We start from the raw sequence: 21209 nt of genomic DNA, 5'->3' as shown, positions 1-21209 counted from the left end.
GCCACTTTTTACAAGGGTAAATACAATTGGATTTTTGTCAATTTTCTTTTACTTTTTAAGTGAAAATAGGTCGATGTGTGCATAGATGAAGTCAAGGGTGTGCGCAGTGCCATTTTTGTGCAATTCTAGGATTTGTTTTTTAAGTGAAAATAAGTCGATGTGCACATGGATACCCAGTATGTGCACTTCTTAAAAACGCGTCAAGCAGTGGCTGATTCTGCACTTTACCCAAAATTCTATTGCCGACTTTTCGTCATGGGCAATTCCCAAATTGTTAAATCCATAGGATATCAAAAAAGGATTTAAAATCGAAAAAAGATTTAAAAATTAAACTAATATTTCAATGGCGTCTTAAGAAATATAGAACTATATAAACTTACGCAGTCTGAAATCAACGCGTACGCTAGATTTGGCGCGCTGTTAAATGGGCGCGTTTGCTAGATTTGGCGCTTTTGCGCGTACGTTTTCGCTGCAAATTTTTTACGGCCCTTAAAAGAGAGAATAGTACCGTTTTTATTAATGTTTCTCACTCTAATTTTATCCTCACTCTAATCTGATTTATTCTTGGCTGTGAGAGCTGAAAATATCCTGAACTGTAAACCTTTGTTAGAACTGAAAGAAACTGCTCTTAAATTATAGTAAATATTGTAATTAGTAAACTGAAATAGTAACCATTGATGTTACAACTGTATGCAATATTATTAGTTGTGTTGACGAGTATATAAAACAGCAGTGTGATAATACAGGGTGTCTCAAAAGTTCACTGCCAAAATTAACATGCCGGTCTGTCATACCATGCCAAACAAGATTTACATAGGATCTTGTGTCCGATAATACAAACGGCGACTGCTAGAGGGCAGTGTTTGTAGAGGGGAAGATGGAAAGGATGTAAAAAGAGCTGTTTTACTCAAGAATATACGGTGGATGGACAAAAATATGGAAACACCTTGTGAAATGCATGTTTGAAAAGGAAGATTGATTTTAATGAAATATGTAGGTGGCGCTGGCGTTTGTGACTACTGACGCCACCTATACAACTTCGTAAATGTGCTAAACAGTTCAGTTGTTGTCGGAGTACTGTTATGTGAGGTTGTCATTGCATTATATCAGAGTTAACAGACTTCGAACGTGGGCAAATTGTTGGAGCACGTAAGGTAGGTGCTTCCGTAAGCAAGGTAGCAGAGGTGTTTAGTGTTTCAAGAGGTACTGTATCGAAGATTTATTCCGCATATTTGAAAAGCGGAAAAACATCATCTGCTAAATCACAGCGCGGACGAAAGTGTGTCCTGAGTGATCATGACAGACGATCATTAAGGGCAATTGTAAGAAGACCACCGCTGCAAAAGTTACTGCTGAAATGAATGTTGTGTTACCGAACCCTGTGAGTACCAAAACAATTAGAAGGGAGCTTCATAAACAGGGAATTGCTGGCCGTGCTGCAATTGAGAAGCCACTCATCAGTGATGCTAATGCCCGTAACAGGAAAAGGTGGTGTTTAAGTCATAAAGCCTGGACTATAGAGCAGTGGAAGCGAGTAATATGGTCTGACGAGTCTTCTTTCACATTGTTCTGGCCGAGTTTACGTCTGGAGAACGCCATCTCAAGCCTATAATACAGACTGCTTGTTGCCAAGAGTGAAACATGGCGGGGGTTCTGTTATGGTTTGGGCAGACATATCGTGGTTCTCTGCTAGCCCCATGATAACTGTGTCAGGGTACATGACTGCCAAGACTTATGTGAACATTTTGGCCGATCAAGTTCATCCCATGATACAAACTTTGTTCCCCGATGGTAATGGTGTCTTCCAAGACGACAAAGGCCCTATTCACACAGCTCACATTGTCCAGGACTGGTTTTCTGAGCACGAGGATGAGTTGTCCCATCTCCCCTGGTCACCAGACCTGAATATTATCGAACCTTTGTGGTCTACATTGGAACGGAAAGTGCGTTCTCGTTATCCACCGCCAACATCGTTATCTGAACTTGCCACCGTTTTTCAGGAAGAATGGTATAATATTCTCTTGGCAAACATACAGGAACTGTATTTATCCATTCCGAGAAGACTGCGAGCTGTTTTGGATGCCAACGGGTTTCCTACACCATATTAAGCAAAGAAACATGTTTTTTTAAAGGTGTTTCCATATTTTTGTCCAACCCCTGTAATTAAATCATAAAAAATATTGAAAATTCCTTCCATTCACTACAATGCATGCTTTTCAACGTCGGCGCGTGTATACACTTACCCGTTCAAAATGGACAAGCGTGTCACCGCTTCCAAGATCCTGGTAACGAGATCCATGTCGTCTCGTACACCATGGAGTTCATGTATCCCTCAGGTAGAAATCCACGGGAGTCAGATCGGAAGACCGCGTTGGCCATGCAACTGGTCCGCCTCTACCAATCCAGCGATCAAGATGTGTCCTATCGAAGTATTCCCACATAGAGCGTCGAGGCGTTCCATCATGTTGAAACCAGATGCTTCGGTGTGCAGCTGCTGGAACATCAACCACTAGATCTGGCAACACTTTTTCCACAAAATGTTTATAAAGAACTGAGTTAGTAAACGATTCATCACATTTTCCATTCTCCCATAACTCTGCGAACATTGCCGTCTAGTGGTCGCAGTTAACATTTTCAACCACAAGTTCCTATAGAAATCTTGTTTGTCATGGTACGACAGACCAGCATGTTAAGTTCGGCAACGACCTTTTGGGACACCCTGTATATTTTGCATAGCTACCAAACAATTACATAAAGAATTTAAAACAACTGAATAACGAATTTAAAACTGGTTTTTATCTCAATAGCGAATTAAAAACACTTTTATTCAGTTCTGTCAAGGGAGTTTCACATGACATTTAACATATCAATATAAAATTATTTTAATTCTTTTTTAATTATATAAGCTTTGTCGAAGTGTAACACAATAAATTAATACATAAAATCCTCCTATTTATATGCCATTATGCATGTAATTTGGGCCCACAAAAACAAAAACAAAAAAAGATTCCGCATTTTCCTCTTATTTATGACCCTAACTGTTTGAATAGTCTGGAAGATTTACTTTACTTACACTGTCAGATGATGTTAACCAGCTGCTATCAATCAAATAAACTGAAGGTAATGTTGACTCATTTTGTTTAATTTGATATTTAAGTTGCGTATCAAATTGCTTCATTGCGTTCTTCAGAATATTCAAAGAATCATGATTTATTCATTACACTTACTGATAATTCATTAGTCGTCGATAAAAATCAATAAAAGATTTTTTTTTTTTAAATTTTATCTCATCTAAATTGTAACACTTCAAGTTCCTTCCAAATTTTATTTCTTTTTAATTTAATTTTAAAGACGCTTAGAAAATTCCAGCGAAATGCAACCTGTGATTGTTTTAGAAATTAGTAAAACACTAATAAAATTTCAGATTTCAGATTTTATATTACGCCCAAAGGGGCATTTTTTTAATGTTTATATGTTACCTTTATTTGCTAATTATACTCTTCGCACTTAAACCATAAAATTCAGTTCAACACCAAACACTTAATAAATATCGCCAAATAATTTAAAAAAAGCATATCTTTAGATTTTGCGAAACACAGTCTCGCTCGCTGGAGATAAAAATGCTGTTATTTTCTTTCATACAGTATTGCCATTGCTCGCTTTGAAATCGTTGAGTTTGTTAATAAAAAAAACTGGTTAAAGTTTTACAAAATATGAAATAGATAATAAAACAAATTCTAAATTTGGGCTTCCACATGCCCATATTCGAGTGGAGCACTACGTTATTCAAAATTTCATGTCTATAGTCACCGTTGGTTTTCCACAGTACGAGAAACATGCATACATTCATGCAGATTCTTCATTATTTAATTTCTTTAAATATAATCCACGGCTCTAACATTTGGTGGCAATAATATGAAAAGTCAAACGCGGTTTATAGTGAACCAAAGCAAAATGCCGAAACGAAATTAATAGCCCTTCTGGACAAATTGAGCCATTTTTCTAATAAAATAACTATGAAAAATAGGGTTTAGATAAATAGAAACTAAAGCTTGTAAGTCCAGCAAATAATTTCATTGAACAATTTTATACAAACATAGGTGTCCCAACAAACGCGCCAGACTTTATATCTCCGGAAGAATACGCTTAGAAAATGGACACTATTTTAGAATGCTTATAACAGGCAAATTTTATTTATTACAGGTAAAATCTGATTTACAAATGTTGAGTTTGATTTGACCTGGGAAACTGGCATTTTATCACTGTCAGTTTATTTCGCAACTTCTTAACAGCTTAAGCGACATGGAGCCCTATATACTTTGATACTATTGTTATTGTGAATGGAGGCCTAGACCAAGGAACAACGAGTTTTGATTGTGAAAATTCATTACAAGGGTGGTGAGTATTGTGCAAAAACTCTTAGGAAGCTTCGTGCAATCTTCTGGATGTGAAAGTGCAATTAAGGAAATAAAAGTTCGATGACTGATAAGGAAATTTGTGAGATCACAGGTTTGACAATAGATATTATATTGCCATGCTCTCGATTTAGTCGGTCTGTCGAAAACGTCGCTACTTCGCATGACACTGTTATTGCAAGTCCCAAAAACTCCGAACGTAAAGCGTAACAAACAAAAAATCCGATGTGTGCACCACATGACTTCCTCATACGGAATATTAAATTATACCCATTTTTTCTTGCATTTCATTTAAACTTATTTTCACTCAGAATGCACAAAATTTATATCATCTTAAGCATTATCTAATCGTTGCCACATGTTCTATTCAAATACTATAATAAGTTTAAAACGATGAATAAAAGAAACTAAGCAAAGAACAACAACAACAAAAAAGGAACACTTTTTCACAGACGATTGAGTATTTCTCATTCAATTAATTCAGTTCACACTTCGCGACAAGGCAAAAATACATTAAAACTCAAGCTGTCTGTATTGAAAATTATGAAGTAAATCTTAAACACATATTTCCTCGAAAAAATTCCAGAATAGATTAGGCATGATTTAATTCACAATAATAAATGAAGGCGTTATCTTCGTTGTTGCGAAGCTTACTTTCTCTAGATTGGCAACAAATCTACTATTCTGCTGTTTCAAATGTAAACAAGCAATGGCCGCCATGGAAAAAAATATTAGGCTTAGTGGCATTTAAACAACTTTAAAATTGTTGATAATTCTAAAAATATTGCATACAGATTTACTAAAGGCATAAAAACCTTAACCGGAAGATAAGAACACCATAATTCAATCATTTTTAAAGCAAAAAATGCACAATTTACAAACATATAAGAATAAAGAAACTGAGATCACTGAGCCGAGTAACAAAGTGGATATATAAATACATATTTTTATATGCGTTTGGTGCGGCCGATTGCAACCAAAATACGAGGTGCACATCTACATGCTATAACAGTCCTATACACAAAATTTCAACGTTCTGAGACTACTCGTTTTTGAGTTATGCGAGATACATACGTCACGAAAAATTCTCTTTTGAATTCCTTTTAAATCAGTTTTACAATTTTTTTGGGGGGAAAAGAGTCCTTTATCCTTTCCTCACGTACAGATGACACGCAAAATCATCATTAAATTGCATTCGATAGCGGTGAAAATGGATATTTGCGTGGAAATATGATGTCTGAAACTTTTCGCGATTACAATACTTCCTTTATACTTCGTACAAGGAAGTAAAAATACTTGAGGAAATTGAAAGTATCATTAGTCACATCTATACCAATATTTTTCATTCTTAAATAGGAACATTTACCTGCTTTAAGCATGTTAAAATACTTTCCATTTTCTGAAAATAAAGTATTTTTTACCCGAACGGGCGGTGTCCAGACGGGCGGGCTATTTGTCTTGAAATGACATTTTGCGTTGGTTTACTGTAAACAGCTATCACTTTTTCAGTTGTTGCCATCAAATACTTTCACCCTATATTATATTTAAAGAAATTAAATAGTGAAGAATATGCATGAATGTAGGTATGTTTCTCCCATTGTGAAAAACGATGGTATCTATCAAATTTTGAATAATGTAATCTTCCATCCGAACATCGAATTTATTTTATTATCTATCTCACATTTTGCGAACCCATAACGAATATTTTATTAAAAACTCAAAGATTTCAAAAGTCGCAATGGCAACGCTGCAAAAAAAATAAAACACTTTTTACCTCCAGCGCGCTAGACTGTCTATCGGAAACTCTAATGATATGCTGTTTTTTAAATATTTTATTGCATATTTCAAACTTTGTGAAACTTTAGCGAATTTTTATTAACAAACTCAACTATTTCAAAGCGACCAATGACAACGGCAACAATGCACGGGAAAAAAGCTTTTATCTCCAATGCGCGAGAGTATCAATCGGAAATTTTAGGATATGCATTTTTTTAGCCTAAAGGAACATTAGTCCAAATTCTCTCAAAACGTGCATATGTGTGCAGATTACAAAAAAAGCCCCTTTTTACGGCGTAACACAAAACTGGAAGCTTTCAGTTATTTTTTTAATTGAGCATTAAATACGGCCCTTTTGTTCGGACATCATATACTTCAAATAGTGTTCCCTGAACGCTTCTCCTTACGGAACCCTTAAAACAGTATCGGTGTTTCATAGGACTAGTTTGCTTTTATTTGGTTACGGCATATCACTCGAAGGCTATCTGCCTATGTTCCTTATCTCATAGGAAACCCTTACATATAGTTCGCCTATTTGACACATTTTCATGCCGAATACTAGGGTCTCGGAAAGCTACAAATGAGAAGCGAAATTTAGAAAGTAACGTAAATTTTGACCGATATAACTAAAATTGCCGCGGAACTGGTATGGTCTAGTTCTACGATAAATGAGCAAATTTAATTTTTTAATGCTTTTTAAGTATGTAATCATTTGTTCATTGAAAATGATGATGGTAGTATGCTACACATGATACAGTATAAAAATAAAATTCCCAAGTTAATAATGATATTAGTGCCCCTATTATCATCATATCAGTCGAAGACTAAATACCATCATGCATTTGCTGGTAATTGATGCTTTACATTAATTAATATTTTAATGATACGTTTCTTTTTTGCAGTTTTGATGAAAACGTAATTTTAACACTTAAGCATGCATGCACTTTTGTAAAGCATTAGTACAGGTGGAAGTGTAAATATTTATTCAGCTAAAATGAAGTATTGGATACGCGCCAAATTTGGCGATTTCATTTTTAGATAAAACATTTTGTAAGCGCCATAGAAATCTATTTCATTAGTTGCAATGAAAAATGGCTAATGTTGATAATGTTAGCGAAACTTCTGGTTATGATAGTTTTAACTGAGGTTTAGCTTCCTGATTTTTATGTGAAAATAGATCGATGTTTACATGGACACTAAGTTTGTTTAAGTTTTTATAAGGTTTTGTGTAGCGGCCATCTTGAAATTGTGTCTTCCTGGCGCCGATCTTGGCGTCAAAAAAGAAATGATTAGCCAAGCGGTACAGTACAATAAAATTTTACCCACTTTTCATTTACAGCATCTAGTAAATAACCTTAAAAGATACCCAAATAACCAAAAGCTCTAAATAATGCATTTATTTATTTGACTTGTTTCCGGCTGAGATAGCTTTTATGCCAACTCTGTACCTACGGGCTAATTGTAGCAATTAAACAGTAATTCAGCTTTAATAAAGAGCTAATTTCAAGCTATCACATTTTATGATGTTCGGTTTCTTGGCGATATCACGCTGATCATCAGAAATAGTATTATCATAAATGTACAGACAGAAAATTAGATTTATTGCTTGCAGTACGTAGCGATACTAGGAATTATAAGCAGTAGTTGATGTTTTCCTGCTTTTAATGCGAGGATTGGTTTGGAGGTCGTTCGGAGCTGTGACAGGTTCAAATCTTTAAACCACCGCATTAACCATAACATCATGCTTAAGGAGCAAATAAAAGTATTGGTACTGTTCTGTTATCAGGACTAGATCCAGAAATATATGTATGTATGCATGCGTCTAAGGATGTATGAATGTATATACAGTTAACCAATAAAGTCTGCGTACATCAAGAAAAGTAATATCAAATCCAAATTTTAAGGTGCGAAAAGGGTAGTTTCTTAAAGTTTTATTTTTTAAATATTTAGTTTCAATAAGGGACTTTGAAATTATTTAACTGTATTATTTTCATATCTAATAATTTATGCACACTAATTTTTAAAAGATAAGTGCCCAGAAATCAAAGCCAATAAAGTTTGCGTACAACGCGAAGGAGGCGGGGGATTTCTTATCTAACTTTTAAACTTCAAACTTGAGAATGCAAAGAAGGTTACACTTTCAAGGTCATTGACTTCCGAAGCAAATTTCACGTTGATTAGAAGTTGCTATTTCTATTTTCTTTGACGAAAATGACAACCAATAAAGAAATTCCTTTAGTTACGAGAACACTAATTATCAAATTGAGAAATGAAGGTAAAACTCTTCGTTATATTGGTAAAACCATTGGAAAACCATTTTCTAGTGTGCAAAGAGTTATTCAAAACTATCTTGACATTGGTAGTCTTGCTGTAAAACCAAGACGTGGGAGACCGAAGAAGCTAACGCAGAGAGAAGAAAGCAAAATTCTTTTACGAATTAAACAAAATCCTAAACTTTCTGCTGAAAGCATTGCAAAAGACATTTTTTTAACTAGCAACAAGGACATTTCTCCTGAAACTGTACGAAAAGTGCTGCAAAAGTCCGATTATCATGGACGCAAACCTAGGTCTAAGCCATACATTTTCGAGACAAATAGAAAGAAAAGAATTGCTTTTGCCAAAACATATTTAAACTCTTGACAGGACTTCTGGAACAACGCAATTTGCTCAGATGAAAGTAAATTTACAATATTATAATATAAGTTAATGGCCACCCTATTGTATGAAGAAAACCAGGAACAGAACTGAATCTGAGAAATTTAAATGTCAAACATGGAGTTGGCGGTGTGATGGTATGGGGGTGTATGTCGTCGAAAGGAGTTGTTTATCTGGATAAGTATGTTTATCTGGATATTCTGAAGAAAAATCTATGAGACAGTGCCCGAAATTTAAACCTTTCTAATACGTTTATTTTCCAACAAGACAATGACCCAAAACATACAGCTAAAATTGTGAAGGAATATCTCCTACTCCAAGACAGTTACGTACTCCTCCACAGTCACCAGACCTCAATCCAATCGAACATTTGTGGGAAAAATTGGAGAAATGAATTCGAAAACACAATATTACGTCGCGAAATAAGCTAATTAGTAAATTGCAGGAAGAATGGGCGAAATTTACGTCGGATGACACTGAAAAACTAGTTCAGTCAATGCTCAGACGTCTGCAAGCTGTTTTGAAGAATAAAGGATATCCTACAAAGTATTGAAGTAATGTAAAAGCTTATATTTTGCCTTTTTTTTTTTTTTTTTTTTTTTTTTTTTTTTTTTTTTTTTTTTGAAAGTGTACGCAGACTTATTAGAGGGAATTTCTGAGTTATTTTGACAAAATATATTTTTGAAAAAAATGTTAAAAGTATTACACTGATATTATTTACTTTTTATTTAAGCTTACAATTTTAGCTAATAGAGGGGGGGAAATGCAATGATTAAAATACATTTTTCTATGCTTTAAGTGTTTTTTTAATTTAAAATTTAGTCTGTACGCAGACTTTTGTGACTAACTGTATGTGTGTGTATACATACTCACATATATGCACAGAAATACGTACATACATAAACACGAGCATAAATTCATTACATTTCTGAATCCGGTCTCTGTAAGAGAACAGTACATTAGAATTTATTAAATAACGAAGTAAGTAAAATTTTAGCTCAGTCGATACAAAAAGCATTTTTTACTTTTACAACTATGAAACTTTTATTCTCTCGTACTATTCTTATGCTATCCGGTGAACTAAAGATGTATAAAAGCAAACTTTATGTGATACAGAATAAGGTACTAAGATGGACGAATCTTGAGGCATCCGAAATATAAAATCGACCATCAATCATTTAACCACTTTAATTGACAAAGTACAAACACTATGCGCGTCTTAACAAAATAAATTATTCTTGTGAAGTAGATTTCGTGTAGTTCATATTATCTGAAATATAATAAAATCATTGCATAAATGCTACAAAGGTAATAAAGACGCACGAATCTTGAGGTATCTGAAATCTGACACCAACAACCAATCATCTAACCGTTTTAATTGACAAACATGTACATTTTAACAAAAATAAATCATTCTTGCGAAGTAGATTTCGAGCAGTTCACATCACCTCAGGCGTAGTAAAATCATTATATAACTTGTTACAAAATAAGATACTAAGATCCACGAATCTTGAGGTATCCAAAATCTGAACCTATAATCAATCATTTAACTGATTTAATTGACAAACAACAAGCACCATGTGCGTTTTAACAAAATAAATCATTTTTGCGGTCGCATCCTAGCAGAGTCCACACCCTTGATTGAATGATTTTATTTATGGCACGGATGTGTACATGGACAAAGTCAATCTCTGATTTGTTTTAAGTGAAGATATGTCGATGTCATGGATAGAGTATGTGAACCTCTTTGACCTGTTTTTTCAACCTGGCGATTTTCAGAAACGCGCGAACCAGTCCGCACTTTCCCCGTTTGTCGCCAAGGGTCCAAGGGGTTCTCCTAGGATTTTGCCCGTTCTTGCGAACTAGATTTCGAGCAGTTCACATTATCTCAGATGCAAGGTTTAATCCTATTATCCGGTGCACACGGGATTTGGCTACTTTTGGCAACTTTATGACGGGACATATACGATGAGTAGTTAACGGGTCATTCAAAGAAAATATACAGTTAAACATAGTATATACTATGTGTGTATAGTATATATATATATATATATATATATAGACGTTTTTTGGTTTAATCCTAGTATCCGGTGCACACGGGTTTGGCGACTTTATGATGAGCAATAAAAACGGGACATATACGATGAGCAGTAAACGGGTCATTCAAAGAATATATATATAGTTATATACAGTATATATTATGTATATACACACATAGTATATAGTGTATAGTATATAGACGTTCTTTGGATCATTTTTGGTGTTGGCGATAATTTTCAAAATCGCGCCAAGGCTGCACCGTATACTAGGATTTTACCCAGATGCAATAAAATCATTACATAAAAGCTTGCTACAAAATAAGAAGCACGAATCTTGAAGTATTCAAAATCTGAAACCGACAACCAATAATTTAACCTTTTTAATTGACAAACGTGCGTTTTAACAAACTAAATAATTCTTACGAAGTAGATTTCGACCAATTCACATTACCTCAGACGTAGTAAAATTATTACATAACTTGTTACAAAATAACATACTAAGATGCTCGAAACTTGAGGTAATCGAAATCTGAAACCGACAACCAATCATTTAACCGTTCTAATTGACAAACATATGCGTTTTAACAAAATAAATCATTCTTGCGAAGTAGATTTTAAGCAGTTCACATTGCCTAAGACGTAACAAAATAATTACATAAAAACTTGTTACAAAATACATACTAAGATGCACGAAACTTGAGGTAATCGAAATCTGAAACCGACAACCAATCATTTAACCGTTCTAATTGACAAACATATGCGTTTTAACAAAATAAATCATTCTTGCGAAGTAGATTTTAAGCAGTTCACATTGCCTAAGACGTAACAAAATAATTACATAAAAACTTGTTACAAAATACATACTAAGATGCACGAATCTTGAGGTAACCGAACTCTGAAACCGACAACCAATCATTTAACCGCTCTAATTGACAAACATCTGCGTTTTAACAAAATAAATCATTCTGGCGAAGAAGATTTTAAGCAATTCACATTACCTGAGACGTAATAAAATAATTACATATAAATCTGTTACAAAATAAAAAAATTAGATACACGAATCTTGAGGTATCCGAAATTTGAAACCGACAACCAATAATTTAACGGTTTTAATTGACAAACAACAACACCTGCTTTTTAACAAAATATTCTTGCGAAACTTCGAGCAGTTCACATTATCTCAGACGTAATAAAATCATAACATAAAAACGTATTTAATTACATTAACAGTAATTCGATATTAAATACTATAGAAAACATACCGCTGATTTGAATAAATATTTATGAAGCTTGCAGTGTGAATTATTACTTCCCACCTAATTTTAAAATGATTCGGAAAAATTGAATAAAGCAGTTTGTTATCACGTTTATACGTATTTTAAATAGCATTGCTCATAGGTGACTGCCAGATCTAATTCTGCCATTAGAGCGCTATGCTTTTAAACCAATAATTGTTTCCTATTTTACATTTAAATTACACTGAATGCACTTACAGTTGCCCATAAGACATTTGTGTATTGATTAAAATACATCAAGTACTATTTACTACAAAAGAAATTTACTATTGCTATGATAAGGATCCCAAATCAGTATCGATTTCAAATACAGAATTTGCTTGTTTCACTTTTACACGCTTTTACCTCTTCCTTCAAATGTGCTTCGTAATGTTAAATCTAGTAACATAGATATACAAATTAAACATTCAAGATACAATCTTAAAAGCTATTCTTTTAGGAAATTAGCAACAGAAATCGGTGTAAAATAATTTTCACACAGTGCGTGTTGCTAACAACTAACATTAGAATATAAGTAAATGTAAAATAAACATTAGCAACACGTTATGTGTTGCTAATGCTTAGCAAAACGCACTGTATGAAAATTAGCAACAGGAATTGGTGGAAAGTTGCCAATTTTCTTAATTTTAGCTTAAACACTAGTTTTTACTGACTTTAGCTTAAATACTAGTTTTTACTATAGCTTAAATACTAGTTTTTACTAACTTTAGCTTAAATACTAGTTTTTACTAACTTTAGCTTAAATACTAGTTTACTACTAACTGCCTTTAAGCTAAAATGCTAGTTTAATCGTCTTAACTAATATCCATTCACTTATTTCCTGAGGCTAATTTTTATTTTCTTTATTCAATTCAGTATTTTAACAGCTTTTTTCTAGATTGTGTTCCCAGTTTCAGAAGTTACTGGTAGATTAACCGACGATAGTAAAGTGCTTAACATGATAAATAGCTAAAACAACAACAGTAATGCAGTATTATCATGCGTAATCCTGTTCTCTTCTGAAATAGTATACATAGGATACTTTTGTTACAGAAAAGCATACTTAGTTATAGCATATCACTAACGAAAAATTTGAATGCCGCCAGTTTTCTTAAAAATTTAAAATATCGCATTGCTTCATAGAACGTTTTAATAGTTTGAAAAATTAATTTAAACTAAACATCAATCGAGCATTAATTTAAGCCATATAAATTCCCAATTTCTGGCTATCAGATGACACAGTTTTTATTTTACGCTTAAAATACCTGCTAAAATTATCTTTCATAAAGGAAAATGGGAAAAACAGTAGAAATTTCCTGGTAATACAGCAGCAATATTCAGTTTTATTGTTTAATAATATTTTTGCTTATAAATACTTTAAAACATCATATGAATCGAATTTCAAAATACCCTGCCTCAAAAGAAGAATTCATACAGAAATAGTTACTTACCGCTCAATATAGGTATCCTCCCGCAAGCTCGTTTACGGCAGTTTCTTAATTTAGAATAAATATTGAAGCACTGTTCATCTGTACTAAGTCCGTCAGAGTAATTGCTGTGCATCTTCGGTATGATCTGCACTGCAGAACGATTCGAAGGGACTCCTAATCCTTCAAAAATGCGTCTGAATCTTGCATAGTTCAATGATCCTTGGACAACAGTACTGAAAGACGCAATTGCTTCGGCGTCTTCGCGAAATTCCTCATCTTTTCTTTGGTGGAAAGTAATAGTCTTCCTCTCGTACTTGGAAAAAATTATAGCGAATACAACACAAAAATATGTACATGCAATTATAGCCAAAAACGCGTTACGGAATCGCTTATTAAATTTCCGAACCTTGAAGGTTTTGGCTTTCTTCATCACGAAGGCTTAGGACGACGTTACGATATTCACTAACGAGCACAGTCTTCTGTTGCTATGATTTTTCACAAAGTCATATTCTCCACAAAACACACTAAGGAGTACACACGGCGATTTGCACTATATATATTTTCACGACGATTCAGTATTTCAGGATGCATCAACGTAACAGGCAGACATCTAATACATTAAATTACTGTTGAACTGTAGTCATTCAAAAACTAAATGCTTGATTGGTGCAAACAAACTTCTTGTTGATCAAAACGAATAGTTTTAGAAATACCAGGAAGTTGCACTGAAAACTTAAACTTCAGCTAGCGTAAACTGCTTTTCCAATAGCCGTCAAACAGCAATACTTCTCGTACTTTTGGCTTCTATTTAAATTCGCCAAGGTTGTTTTCTCAAAAATTACTCCAATTTTCGTCAAGGTTTTTTTCTCAAGCAGCCAAGAATATCTTTGCTTATAATCTTTCACGGGGAATGGCCAAAGAAATTCTTCTCAAAAATTACTTCAATATTCGCCAAGGTTATTTTTCCAAGTTGACGAGAAAGCCTTTGCTCGTAATCTTTCAGGGGAAGCACCAAAGAAACACTTTCATAGTTCTAGATTTTCACAGTATGTCTACATATAATTTCAGTAACATGCATACTGAGTGCAAAATATAATGAAGCAATGACCATAATATTATTTTAAACTAGAAAATTTTACAAAAATAAAATCGTAAGGATAAATACCTTGGTACACATACCCAGCTTTCATCAAATATGGTGCCAGGAAGCAATGAAAGTAATTATGTTTTTGGTTGCCATCTTCATTAGCGCTTTTCCAAACGATCTTCAATCCAAAATTATATTTATTTTCAATAAACTTGTCTTTTGTAGAATAAACAGTTACCTAAATTTCACCTAAGTTTTAAGCATAACTTCGGTATTTTTTACAACATGGTTCAACGCATTGTGTTTTTATTAAATCATTTCCTTGTCTCTTCCACAGATTTTATCAGACTGAAGTACGACAGTTGGGCAGCAAACACTGTTATCATAGTCTCAATGCAGATTGTTGACTGATAGCGATTCGTCACAATAGTGTCGCTTTGAACCTTTAAACCCTCCCTCTTTGCTTTTGCATAACAGATGACGTACAGGAGTAAAGTATGACCACGAATTAATGCGAGTTGTTATGGTTTAGCTGAGTGTGAAAACGCGTGAAATCTTATGACCGTCAATAGAATATAAAGGGCACGCATGCTTGCTTTAAGAAAACCAAGAATTTTGTATCATAATCTGCCGTTACGGCTTGACTGCACGATTGCTATGAAATATTATTTACATTCCTTACTTTAGTGGTAAAGTAAGTAATTGTTAAAAATATTTTTTACAAAAAAAAACTTAACCAGTAGTTTTTTTTATATAAATAAAAATATTATAAGTGTCAATATCGTGTTCCTGGCTTGCAAATGTTTATTTAAATAACATATGTAATCAACGAAAATACCAAAATATACTTAAAACACAATATCAGAGCTCAAGCCAAGTAAAAGTCAGCGTTTTTGTTTAGCAGGTAAATACATACCGTAACCTAGTTCCAAACTGCAGCCTCATGCAATATTTTTCATGCTAGTTCAAGAAACGAAATATGCGCTGAATCCTTACCTTGTTTTCTTAACTCGTCACAGAAAGAGAAATATGGGCTAATCTTTGGAATATGGTAACAGGTAGTTTGGCGGTAATTTTAGAAATTTTAGTAAGGTTTTAGTAAGTTGGTAATTTTAGTAAGGTTACGAGCTAGGACTTAAGCAATGTACATGGATAAAGTCAAGAGTGTGCGCAATGCCATTTTTGTGCAATTCTGAGATTTTTTTTAAGTGAAAATAGGTCGACGTGTACATGGATACCGTGTATGTGCAATTCTTAAAAACGCGGCAAGCAGTGGGCGATTCTGCACTTTCTCCCAATTTCGCACCTAATCTTCGTCATGATTAAGCACTTTTGTTCCATAAAAATTCTAGCATAAGCGTAATTCGGCTAGCAGATTGTTGGAAAAAAATGTTGAGTTAAAAAAAAAGGTGCCCTTACTTCGTGAAAACAAAATGGCGTCCAAAAAAAAACTAGCAGGTTGCTGTAGCAGGATTGGTCGCCAAATTTTAGCCAAAAAAACGCCAAGTTACCATAATCCGAAGATTAACCGAAATATGATGAGAACAACGTGTGAGTAATATAAAATGTCTTATCTGTTATCTGTTCAGCTGCAGGATTTTTATGTAATGTTCCTTTCTGCATCCTATCGTCTGCATCAAATATAAAACATACGGATGACGAGAACATTCTGCTGCAATGTATTAATTACAACGATATGTTCCTTTCCTTTGATAATTATATTTAAAAGGCAAAAAATATGTTTTATCAGGTGGCATCAGCATGTTTGCGTTCAATAAAGAAACGAGATAATTGGATTTTTTTTTTTTTAATTACACCTCGGAAGGCATCTATTGTTAACCCAAAGGGGCGTTAGCCCACAAGGTCTATACGGCCCACGAAACAGCATTTGTGTCGAATCATTGTAAATGGCTGTATCATTTATCAAATAGCTACCACCAAATATTACCTCCCTGCATTTAATTTATGGAAATTAAATAATGAACAATCTGAATGAATGTACGTATGCTTCCCGCATTGTAAAAAATCAACCATACTTAGAATCTTCAGATTTTGAATAATGTAGTCCTCCATCTAAATATAGGCACCTGGAATCCTGAATTTTTAATTTTGAATTTGTTTATTATCTATGTCATATTTCATAAAGCTTTAAAGAATTTTTTATTAAAAAGCTCAACGATTTCAAAGCGAGCAGTGGCAACACTGTACTGGAAAAAGAAACACATTACATAAACTAACACTGGTATAGGATCAGCGCCCGGGAATAGGACTGATACTGCGTAAAGTCTAACACACATAGGGCCCTAGCTGTGTAAAAAGCATCGTCGGTATAGGCTTGACACAGGCAGAGCAAAGTACAAAACCGACACCAGTATAAGATCAAAGCAGACACTGAGACGACACTTTGTAAAATCAACACCGACATAGAATCGACACAGGCTTATGGTAGACACCGGCGTAGTATCCAGCCAGCGTAGAATAGACACAAGGGTGCAATCGACGTTATTAGAGTACAGCCGAAGCTAACAATTAGCAACTTCGTATAATTAAACGGAAATTAATTTAATTAAATTATTATTTCTATTCTACTCAGGTAGCCTAAAAATAACTCAGGTAGCCTAAAAATAATAATAAAAATAATAATTTTTCTTTATTAATAATTTATTAAATTATTATTTTTAGGCTACCTGAGTAGGATAGACAATCATACAGACTCAATATGACGTGAAATCGAAAAGGATTTTCTCAGTTGATGTGTCGATTTTGTTCTACATTCCCATCAATGTAGATTTAGTTGAAGGACATATAACGATTATTAACATTTGATATGAAGTTACAGAAAAATTACCCAGTTTATCTGGCTGTCAAAAAAATCCGAAATCCTTTAAGTGTTTTAAATTATAAATTTTAGAAAATCTGGAAATATATCATACATTGCGCATATTGATTTGAAATGTTAAAAAAGATTTTTAGCATCTTCCAGATAACCCTTTCTCCGAGCCTGGCTCTGAGCCTAGTTCTTGGCGAAACTAGTAATTGGATTTGTTCGAAATGTTTCTTATCAAGATTCTCCATTCAGTTACATGTATAATGATATGTCTAAGGATTTTTACATAAATTTATATCTGAAATTTATAGCACAATTTGAGCACAATTGAAATTTATATCTGAAATTTATAGACTCGCTATGCAATGCTAATTTGCAGCCGAATGTTAACCTTGCTCATTCTGTCAATTCTCCTTCATTATTGACCCACCAGCGGCCGAACGGTAAAGACGCTGAACACTGGTAGTTCGGTCCGATGTTCGAATCCCGCGAACGGGCTGGCTGCATGGGCGTTTTCGTAGTTTTCCCCATGTGTAACGTGTATACGAGCCAGTTTCCCTTAGAAAGTCCTCCACGAAGGCATCCCCCCCTTTAGGCAGATAGCCCTCGTGTGCTTTGCCATAATTCAATAATCCTAATCCTATCTTTCATTATTGCTAAAATTAAATTTTAAATACATTATAATTTTTGGACATTTCCTTCTCATATTCTATATGCAACATTTACTGGAAAGCCACCGAAAAACATTCGCAGTTTTATGACCGTAAAATTTAATTTTGATAAATTGATAAATTTTGATAATTTGATAAATTTTGATACTGATTTTAAATAGAAGCGATGAAAGCAAATGGATTTTCGTTTCATTACTTGAATTATGTCAAAGCATGCCAGGACTATACGACTTAGACAAGAGGTTACTACGTGCAAACTTTCTAAGGAAGTGGAAGAAGACATATTTTCTTGATTTTTAATGCCAAAATGCTTCTAGTACTTTATTCATGGATTTTTGTAATTTTAGTATATTACTTAATTTCCTGAACCTATTTTAAGAGGCATATATATCTTATATATAAGCGGCTTAAGTGTTTATCGCCGATAGTTTATTGTTGCCACTCGGAAAAATGAGCGCGGAAATTAACGTCTTCGTAGTTTTTAATTAATATCTCGGCCGCTTAAAGTCGTACGAAGATGAGAACGGTATCGATAGATTCGGAGAATTTTTTGGAATCCGAGGATACACGTCTCTAATTTCAACTCGGCGCCGTTCCGTAGACATTCGAGAAAAAAAGAATTTGGCACGTAGCCAAATCCCTCTAATAGGAAAAACCCAAGAAAGAAAGTGGAAAATAGTTTTTAATTAATATCTCGGCTAATTAAAGTCCCACGAAGACACGAATGGTCAAAATTGCATGCCACGGACCTGCGGAATCCAACGATGTGCTTCGCTAAGCTCGGTAGCCAGCCGTTCCGAGGAGATGATATTACTTCACCCTATATATATATGCGGCTTAAGTGTCTGTTTGTCGCCGATAGCCTTATGGGTTGCTTGCATAACTGTACTAGCCTTTGTCATGAAGTTGCCACGGCACAGGGTTGCCGTTTCAATTGAGACGTAGATAATTTCCTGTAAAACTTGCGTTTCCTATGACCATCCGTAAGTCTCAGGACCAAACGCTTAAGCATGTTGGCATTTTTTTACCTTTTTTTTTTACCGGAATTTACCGACAAGTTTTTTTAATACTATATTTTATTAATATTAAGGAACTTTATTGTTCATACCTTATCTAAGATAAGCATGACCACTTTCAGACTCCAGTTAGATTTTCCGCAGTTTGCTTCATATCAAATTTTCAGTTGAAATATATGTTTTCCTAAAATTCCAAACAGCATTGTCTGTCTACTCTTCACTAGTGTAATGTAGTTTATACAAGAGTCTCACAGATAATTCGGAGTAATTTTTATCTGAATTAAAATACTAGCAACAATGAGGTAAATTTCTGGTTGGTCAGCTGATTGATTAAAGCAGGTAGAATAGAGCTGTATGTGGAAGGAAATCAATGCCTTTATGGTGGGTTTTCTAAATTAAACTAGCTCGTATTTACGCTATGAATGATAAAAAAAAACCAAAACACAAAAAATAATGTTTTGTGCGTTACTTATTAAATAGCATGTTTTTCGCACTGAAACCATAAAATTCAATTCAACAGCAATATCATAAAATATTTAAAAGAGCATATCTTTAGAATTTCCGATACACAGTCTCGCGTGCTGGAGGTAATTTGGGGGGGGGTACAGTGTTGCCATTGCTCACTTTGAAATCGTTCAGTTTGTTAATCAAAATTTCTTTAATTAATGACAAAATATGAAATATATAATAAAACTAATTCCAAATTTGAGTTTCCAAATGCCCATATTCGAATGGAGGACTACGTTATTCAAAATTTGATGTCCCTAGGTACCGTTGTTTCTTTCACAGTGCGACAATCATACATGCATTCATGCAGTTTCTTCATTAATTAATTTCTTTAAATATAATGCAGATCTCTAATTTTTGGTGGCAACAGTTTGAAAAGTGAACTGCCATTTATAGTGAATCAAAGCAAAATGCCAAAACGAAATTAATAGCCCTTCTGAGCAAACAGCCCTTTTCGGCTGACATTCGACCAATTTACCGAGATTTTAATCTAGAATGAAGTAGTATTTTTCTGTAGTCTTTGCCACTTGATAATTAATAGGCATATTCAAGCATAATTATTTATAACTTTATAAATTTTGTTTTCATTGTACCAAAAATATCCCATACGCCATACCATAAAGCTTTAACCAATTTATTTTGGAAAGACCTTAAATTCAAGACGCCTTTATGTTAGATAGACATAGATGCGGCAAAGATGTTATAATACAATCTGATCAATTAAATATGGATGACGTAATAACGCTGAAATGCGAAAAGCTTGTGCACTCGCAGACATTAAAAAGAAAGTGCACAATAAGTGCTTTCTAGGTATTCCAAGTAAATTGGATTGGCTCCTAATAAATTTTAAAATTTTACTAGGAATAAGTCATATTCTTATTCCTTTATCAAAACTTAAGTTTTTCAATGAATTAACCATTTGCTTTTCAAGTTGGAAATACAATACAAGTGAAACTGAATTTATTTTCAGGTAGTAAATTACTACAAAATATGTTTAACCAATATTACAACCAATTTAAATTTTTCACTAACAAATTACGAACTGAAACTCCCGAATGACTAATAACGGCAAGTTAGATTACTGTAATGAAATTTCTACAAACAAAGCAATTCGTATATCGTCATCCAAGCACAATACCACGAGAAATAAAGCACAACACCTATTTTGATTTAAATAGGAGCATTTTAATAAAAGGGAATAACGACACAATTTCATGCAAATTACCTCCATTTTACTCGAAGGTAATGCGCACGCGTATTTACGAGAAATTGTTTCGAAACCTTGTGAGGATTCTAGCAGCGGGGTTAGTTGCTACAATAAATTCAATAAAGCGAAACCAAATGTGCTTTTATTTCCGAAAAGTGACATAAAATTGCGTAGAAGGATTATACGTATCATTCAGTTTGCAAATTAAATACTGCTCTGTACAAAAAATAAAAGCATTATTCCTGAAGTAATTAATTTTTCACAAATAATTATTAAACTATCTCACCGGCAGAACAGATGTTGAT

The 21209-nt window shown here is 33.9% G+C and overlaps 1 protein-coding gene and 1 long non-coding RNA gene across 3 annotated transcripts in view; one reads left to right on the top strand and one right to left on the bottom strand.

Annotated features, from left to right (window-relative positions):
- Positions 1 to 21209, bottom strand: part of LOC118200168 (beta-1,4-N-acetylgalactosaminyltransferase bre-4-like) — a 594620-nt gene that overhangs the window by 493773 nt on the left and 79638 nt on the right. Inside the window, exon 1 of one of the 2 annotated variants that reach the window (XM_085827335.1) lies at positions 13611 to 14748. The exons of the other annotated variant lie outside the window; for it this stretch is intronic. Within the exon in view, the coding sequence (XP_085683461.1) occupies positions 13611 to 14019 (409 nt within the window). The 5' untranslated portion in view covers positions 14020 to 14748. Of the gene's footprint in view, positions 1 to 13610; positions 14749 to 21209 lie in introns of those variants that run through there. 2 annotated transcript variants of the gene reach the window in all.
- Positions 15121 to 21209, top strand: part of LOC118197481 (uncharacterized) — a 60699-nt gene continuing 54610 nt past the window's right edge. The window contains exon 1 of the long non-coding RNA XR_004759613.2: positions 15121 to 15370. This is a non-coding gene — a long non-coding RNA (uncharacterized LOC118197481). The remainder of the gene's footprint in view (positions 15371 to 21209) is intronic.

The sequence above is a fragment of the Stegodyphus dumicola genome, chromosome 11, assembly GCF_044657685.1.
Source record: "Stegodyphus dumicola isolate Sdum_Otavi_A_Nest chromosome 11, ASM4465768v1".
Taxonomy (NCBI): domain Eukaryota; kingdom Metazoa; phylum Arthropoda; class Arachnida; order Araneae; family Eresidae; genus Stegodyphus; species Stegodyphus dumicola.
This window is presented reverse-complemented; position numbering and strand designations above follow the sequence as displayed.